This window comes from Phalacrocorax aristotelis, chromosome 6 (genome assembly GCF_949628215.1).
Source record: "Phalacrocorax aristotelis chromosome 6, bGulAri2.1, whole genome shotgun sequence".
Lineage (NCBI taxonomy): Eukaryota > Metazoa > Chordata > Aves > Suliformes > Phalacrocoracidae > Phalacrocorax > Phalacrocorax aristotelis.
Genome location: NC_134281.1, coordinates 25,363,234 through 25,371,066, shown reverse-complemented (window position 1 = coordinate 25,371,066; position 7,833 = coordinate 25,363,234). Strand labels below are relative to the sequence as shown.

Sequence of the window (7,833 nt, the reverse complement as noted above, 5' to 3'; positions counted from 1 at the left end):
TCACAGCCTGTCCCACCATGAATATTGCAGATGACCAAAGCAGTAAGAATAGCTGTAATGTTTCAGGTGTCTCATACAATTCTGTTAAAATCATTCTCATTTCAGGTAGTGCCTACCAATTTGAAAAAATGCCCAATGTTGGCTGAGCTGTAGGATTCACTGAGACATTTGAGTAGCTGTCAGTGTTTATTTTCACTGTTAGATTTTGAGCCCTGTTTCTAGTCTGATGCCCTAATTTCTACTCCCAGCCCTTTGTTAACAAATTTCTCTTTGTGTACATTCATACAAGCTGTGATGTTGTAATTCCTTAAATTCCTTAAATTCCTCTTTATCAAATGAAATTGATTAAGCTCCTTTTAAGATACATTTTCCAATCCTTTATTTGCATTACAGCTGTTTCTCTGTTTCTTCTGCAGCTGATTATTCTCAACTTGTAGACATTGATACTAAGTTATTGTAGCTAAACATGGAAGTAAATAAATCTTTCTATTCCTAAATGATGTTTGGTATTTTAACAGGAAAAGATCACATTAGCCCTTTGCTGCAGTGTCATACATAGGAGATTGTGATTACTGGATTGTTTGCCTTCTCTGAATCAAGTCCTCAATCCATCTTTTGTTTCTAGGTGTATGATCTTGCTTTCAATTGCTTGGCACTCCAAGTAACCCACCGCTCTTTGCATTTATGACCTCCCTCTTTTTGTTCCCTACTGTGTATCATTTGCAGACTTTATCATTGTGATGGGCATGTTGTCTCCCAGATCATTAGTTATTTTACAGGGAAAACACCTGACTCTATTCCTTCCCTTTTGTCTATCTAAAGCCCCATGCTGCACTTTATTACTAAACTGTATAACCATCTACCCATGGTGCATGTCCTTTCCCCAAGTCTATCTGCGCTTCAGAAGTTCTTTCAGCAGTTCCACCAGACTCAGTGGCCATTCTTTGTGTCACAGAGAGGGGCAAGTGACTCATCCTGAATGGGCGTCAATTTAGGTTGACAAGCGATATCTCAGATTGGCCTTTCCCTGCTAGTGCAGGAGAGAGGACCAACAGTGGAGACAGTAATGTGTCTCTTCTAAAACTGTCTGAGATGTTGCCAGCAGTCAATGTTGACAGTTTGACTCCATATTGCTGAAGTGCTTTGGCAGGGGCAAGAGGGGCCTGGAAGTATCCCTGTGAACTTCTGCTGTCTTTGATTTGGATGTTTGTGGCTAGGAATGAGTCTCATCTTATAGAATTGGCAGCACATGGTAATTGCAAAACCACCTGTCGGAAGAAAGTTAACCACCAACTTTGCTAGGGATATTACATGCTTTAACAAGGAACCCCACTCATGTGGGGTTGCATCCTGGCTTGTATCAGGAATAGCGTGGCGAGCAGGACCAGGGGGGTGATAGTGCCCCTGTACTGGGCACTGGTGAGGCCGCACCTTGAGTACTGTGTGCAGTTTTGGGCCCCTCACTACAAGAAGGACATTAAGTTGCTGGAGCATGTCCAAAGACGGGCAACGAAGTTGGTGAAGGGTCTAGAGAACAAGTCTTATAAGGAGCAGCTGAGGGAGCTGGGTTTTTTAGTCTGGAGAAGAGAAGGCTGAGGGGAGACCTTATCGTTCTCTATAACTACCTGAAAGGAGGGTGTAGTGAGGTTGGGGTTGGACTCTTCTCCCTAGTAACAAGTGATAGGACGAGAGGAAATGGCCTCAAGCTGCACCAGGGGAAGTTTACGTTGGACATTAGAAAAAAATTCTTCATTGAAAGGGATGTCAAGCATTGGAACAGGCTGCCCAGGGAGGTGGTTGAGTCTCCATCCCTGTAGGTGTTTAAAAGAAGGGTAGATGTGGTGCTTGAGGATATGGTTTAGTGGTGGACTTGGCAGTGATGGGTTAGCGGTTGGACTCGATGACCTTAAGGGTCTTTTCCAACCTTAACAATTCTATCATTCTATGATTCTATATGACAAGGTGCTAGGTAAAAAGCCAGGCAGTCTTTAGCGTCTTCAGCAGATAACCTTTAATACCTAGCTCAGGTTTGAGGCTAGGAGGAACATTTGCAAAATGTGTCTTAAATTGAACTGCAAACAGTAGTATTAATTTTAGAAGACCTTCAGATATCTCCCGTCTAACTAGCCTAACTTCACCAGACCAGATGGGGTCACAACATGAACTGCTGTTCTTGAAGTCTTGTGAATAATCAGGTTAGGGAGAAAACAATATGCTTGAGTCACCACAACAGTTTTTCAATGAGAATGGGGGCACAAGAAGAGAAGGGAAGAGAGTACATCCTCTTCAAAGCTGTTGCATAAAATCCAGTGTATCAAATGTCAATGGTGAGACTGGAAGACAAACTCTGGAAATTTCTTAGGATTTTAATCAGAAATGTGTAGAATTGTGAAATAGATCAAACTTGGCTGAGTATGAATGTTCAATAACCATCCATTATTTCAGTTTCACATAGAATACTTTTTTATTGTTCACTCTCTAGGAAATTCAACAATATTTAAAATTGCTTTTACTGGTTACATTCCCATTAGCAGTCTGTTTTTAAACTTATCCAATAAGGGTTATATTCAGTGGCTGGCCTATATAATCAAGTGGTTTTTCTTGCAGGAAGCTCCTGCACCTGAGGAAGAGATGGCTGAATTTGTTTGCACACAAGAATGGTCCTACCAAGCCCAGTGGGACACTGTGAGGGGTTAATGGGTTGCAAACTCACACATCTTCCGAGTGAGAACTGCTGAAATAGTACAATTGGTGTTCATCTCCATATATTAAAAAAGGTAGGAATTGGGGATGTAAATCTTCTTGCTATAAAACCTGCAAATTCAGTGGAAAAATGCCAAGGTAAATGATTTTTAGAAATTTAGAAACTGCTTTTCATACGAGTAGACTGCAGCAGGATGAAACTTGCCTGTCAATACATCACCAAGCTTGTTTTTGAAAGGAAATTAAATCAAACTTGCCTATCTGTTGAACCAGACTTTAAGCCCTGGGACTAGTTTGTAGCACATTCAGCATTAAAACTAGTGTTGCCAGTGCATGTGCTTTTTTTTGTGGTAGATTAGTTTGAAATTTCTGTTCAAGCTAGGGGTAGTGAACAGCTCATCAAACCTTGTGGTTTTTTGGGGTATGCCTCCCCAACAGTCAGCCCCTAGAGTAATACTGGCTTAGGTTTATTTGGCAGACCAGCTTTTTTGAGAATTTCAGAGCCCATGCTACTAAAATAAGTGTAATTATTGTTCCAGCAATTAAAATGAGGTCTCGCCAAAAGAACTCAAGACACTTGATTGGGAGAAGCCTCTTACAAACCCCCAGCTCATTCCCAGTCAGCTGCCTCAAGGGCTTCATCCTCAGCAGAGCTGGGTTTGCGCATCTGATGTTTGCAAGAGAGGGTGCAGAGATGTCTTCTAACCAGAGTTTTAGATACAGAATATGACAGTCACAGTTCCAAGGATTGTCAAATATTTTCACTTCCTCCAGGCTGTGCAAGGTGTCCAGGGCACCGGGAGGAACTGAGGTCAGGCTGTTGTTCTGTAGATAAAGGCGCTTGGTGTTAACCGGCAAGGCAGGCACTTCCGTCAGCTTCCTTGAGCTGCAGTCTACATGCAAACCCTTCATTTCTCCTAGTGACTTACAGTTGCAGGAGGGAGGACAGGCTTCAGTTTGGGTCATGTGGAACAGCAATGATATGGCAAATCCCACAACAGTGATGAATTCTGTCTTGTTCATGCTTCAGCTACCCAGGGAATAAGAACAACAATCTGATAAGTATGGTTCATTAGCATGTTTCTAAATGCAGAACTACAACACAGCTATTTTTTTCTCACTATTTCTTGTGAGATTTAGGGTTTTGGAAGGAAAAATTTTAGCTTTCTGTATTTCCCACAGAGCCATTCTTCCTGATATTAAGTAGCATAAATGCAACTGGGAGAGAGCACAGTGCTTCCATATTGCCTCTAGTTCATTATATATTATTGTCCAAAGTTTTGGAACAGAATGTCACCAGGAGATGATGGTAAAAACTAGGTTACTTTTAGGCAAAGATTTTGATTCCGTTTCTCTGTCTTCACAGGGCTAGTGTAAAATTGTGTGTTCAAGTCAGTTTGTAAAATAGAGTTTAAGAGATTGGATAATGTAAATGTCTAAAAATCTGTTTTCTGAGAGTATAAAGATTCTAACCAGGAAGGATGTATTTTTATGTGACAAAAAGTTATTTTTTTCTGCCTTGTAGCTTCATGCATCTCTGAGAACATGCAGTTTAAGATTTGGATGAATAAAGAATTGGAAATTTTGCATATCTAGTACTGCTTGCCTTTCAGCGATTAAATAACCATGCTTTTGGCTAGCAGGTAATTATCCCTTTTGCTATGTTATTCCCAGTTCTGTAGAGTGGATCCCAATAGACTTCCATGTTAGTCCCTTCTATTTGGCAGTTTAAAACCTCTAAAGCTATTCCCTTCCTGTATTTCCTACTAAATCTCTGCATTTAAAAATACATAGCTAGCCTTGGGACCAGACTGGAATTTGAAGTTCAAACTCCCTTGCACAGGTTGGGGAATTTCCAGTCCTGGAACCATCTTTTTTTTTTATTATTATTTTAATGCATCCCATAATTAAAATGTATTTTCTTCTCTTTTTTTCCCCTCAATTAATTTGAAATAAGTAAGTATTGAAGCAAAAATATTGACTGTATATTGTCTTTATGCTACTTGCAGAAAGGCAGATACTGTAAAAAGCATTGGGTTTTTATACACTATCTACTTAAAGAAAGTTAACTGAAGAAAGTGGAAACAGTTGTATAACTTTGTTTTCAGGCAAGCATTTGAAGCATATTGAGTATGACTTTAAAATTGAACTGGACAAAGCCTTGAAAAATAGCCAGAGGGAAGAACAGACCTATCAACAACAACAAATATAGAGTAAAAGAGGTTTTTACATACTAAGGTGGTAAGGAGCTTAAATTATACTAATGTAGAACAGAATTTGGAAAAAAAATTCTTCAAAATAATGTTTTCAAGTGTAGAGATATATTACAACTCAAAAAAAAAAAGGTTTTCCTCTTAAAAACTTAAAATAAACTGAGGCGCTTTTTTCCTCTGGGAAGTTTCATTTAATACAGACTAAAATTGTAGGAAAAAATGGTTTGATTTTGTTTTAAATTAATTTGCTTCAATTTATTTACAAGGAATATGTAATTAGCTTTTAAAAATTAAGTTAGACAGTTTTAGATTCCTGATCTAAATACTACATTCTTATATTTTTAAATTGGATTAATGCTACATGAAATTATAAGCTTTATTACAGAGAAACTGAAATATTAATCTTAACAAACTCCTATGTCTTTGTAAGTAAGTAGTCAGTCTGAATATCTTTGGTCTGAATATAGATATTTACCAGCTTTTTCTCCAAGAAATCTACTAGAGTTGTTCTTTTAACACCAGACATCTTAAAAGGACAGACTATGTAATCTGAATAAAAAAAGTTAACAATATCTATAGAAAAGACAACCTCTACTGATTTAACATACAAACAGGCAGAAATTCCAAATCAAATAGAACTAAGAACTGTGGCAAAAACACAGAAAGGAAGATTTGGTGAAATGTCTGACTGACACTTACCCTTATTTATTCCTTCTTGATTCCTTTCCCTCAGCTTGGTAAAGTGTTGTAGTACATAAAGCAACTGGAGCTGACTTTTTAAAGAGTCAGTAAGGAAATGTGTTAAAGGAGATGAGCTTTTTCCTATTTAGAATAGGAAACTGCTCCCATTGGAAGATGCTATATATGGTTGACATATGCCTCGGCATATAGTGCTTGGGGCATTTTTGTATTTTCTGCAGATGAGGAAATGCTTTTGAATTTTTTTTAATTACTAATATATTTTTCCCATTAAACCTGACAATGTTTGGAAAACCTGAAATGACTAATCTGAAATCTAGTGGGTTTTATCTCAGTTGTAATAATCTACAGGTATAAAAGTGAGTTTGAGCTTCAGCTGCTGACACATGCAAAGCCAAACAAGATACAAGGGAGCTAAAGTTAGCACATGAAATAGAGTTCTTCTGTTTTAGTCAGAGCCAGGTGTGTTTGATATCTGCCTTTCCACTGATTAAATAAAATTTCTAAAAACACATCATAGCCTTGAAATAACTTATGTTAGTCAGATGAGATCAACTTGTATTAGTCAGATTAGATCATTAAGGGATAGAGAAATAATGCCATTATGTTGAAATAGTGGTGAAAAGTCACCCAAAATAGAGTATTTAAATCTGATCACCCATATTCAAAAAAGATTAAGCCAACAAGTGAAAGGAAGGTTTCTGTGATGATCAGGGATTTGGAGAACCTGTTTTATGCAAAGAGGCTGAGTGACCTGTACCCTGCAATATGGAGCACTGCAGAACGACTCAGGCAGGTAGACGCCCCTGACACAACCTTGGATGTGTAGAAGGGTACTTGTGTATTGATCAATGGATCAGTTCCTGTTTTGGTTCTTGTGATATTTTGTGGAATATAATTTCTTTATAATGTCCTAGTTTGGTTTGGAGTTTAGAAATGGATTCCAGAATAGTCAGGAAAGGTACACTGGGAAAGGCTCACTGTCATGGTCAGCATAGCTCCACTTAATCAGCACAGCCTAGAGGACAGGGACAATCTTGGGCATATTTATAGCCTTTCTTCTCAGTCCCGAGAGCTGTGCATAGCTCAAAAGAGGACTATGATCCTGCAAATTTCTTCACACTCAAGTTACTGAAGAATATCAACTGCTGAATAGTAGCAATGTGACAGAATATGGTCTGTGTGTATTTGGCTGGAAAGCCACTAATTCAGGATGATAGAAGTTTATAATATACATGTATCTGTTAATCTAAATAAAGAACGCCATGTTTGTGTAAAAGAAAAACAAAAATAGAATTTTGTTTTAACTTTTTTTTTTAATGTGAAATATTGGAACAGAAATAAGTTTTCCTTTGCTTTAGCTACTAAACATGAACACTCTAGAATTAAGATAGCAGTTCACATTTGGAAACCCAGTGTGTTGTGGATCTGATGTTTAATTCAGGCCAGTTCTTGTTTAGTGTGTTGTTCTGGAGACAGGCTTTGAGCTGTGTTCTGCGTTTGGAAATGAAGCCCAGGTGAGTTTCAGATGTTGCAGATGTGCAATAGAGCCCTGCTTCTGAGCTGTTGTTTCTTTATAACATGCTATTCTTGGGGGGAAGGGTAATTTCTAACATTTAAGATTACTCTGCTAGAAATTCTTATTGTTTAATTCTTACTTACATTTAAAGTACTTTTCTTCATTAAGTCTAATCAATTATCAGTAGCCTGAAATTTGTTAGGAACTTCCTTAAGATAATTCCTTAATGTGTATCTCTGCTCTTTAGTATTTTAAAAGGTAATTTAGACAGTCCTGGAGGGAGAAGACAAAAATACTTCAAACCCTGTTTGAATTTTAATATTTTCTATAAGATGAAGAAAATGATTCCTCCCTTGTTGAAATGAATACTTCATCTGCCTGACAGATGTTCAACAGCTGGACCTGTGAGTGGACTGCTAATAATGGGAAGATCCTTCTATCCTAGGGATTGTTTCTTTTTTTTTTTTGAAAGTACATCACTAGACCATAGATTTCATAAATGTCTGTCTTCCCTCATGTCTGTTTCCTTTATCACACAATCTATGCCATATGTCTTAAGGGATGCTGCCACACAGAATAAAAATTTTCCTGTTATATGGTGAAATCAAATGATGCATCTTTTTGCACTGAAACAGATGCAAAGTATTTTGAATCCTCTGGAGTCCATACACAAATTCTGTGCTATGGATAATCCTCACA

At 37.9% G+C, this 7,833-nt stretch overlaps 1 protein-coding gene across 1 annotated transcript; it reads right to left on the bottom strand.

Annotated features, from left to right (window-relative positions):
- Nucleotides 1–1,997: 1,997 nt before the first annotated feature.
- GP9 (glycoprotein IX platelet) lies at nt 1,998–5,705 on the bottom strand. Its single transcript, XM_075096705.1, has 2 exons — nt 5,616–5,705; nt 1,998–3,733 (listed from the first exon to the last, which is right to left on the bottom strand). The coding sequence occupies exon 2, from the start codon at nt 3,724–3,726 to the stop codon at nt 3,142–3,144; it is 585 nt and encodes a 194-aa protein (XP_074952806.1). The 5' UTR covers nt 3,727–3,733; nt 5,616–5,705; the 3' UTR covers nt 1,998–3,141.
- Between the last annotated feature and the right edge of the window lie 2,128 nt (nt 5,706–7,833).

Excerpts from the sequence above, each read along its gene's own strand:
- GP9 (XM_075096705.1), bottom strand. The coding sequence starts at position 3,726 with ATGAACAAGACAGAATTCATCACTGTTGTGGGATTTGCCATATCATTG.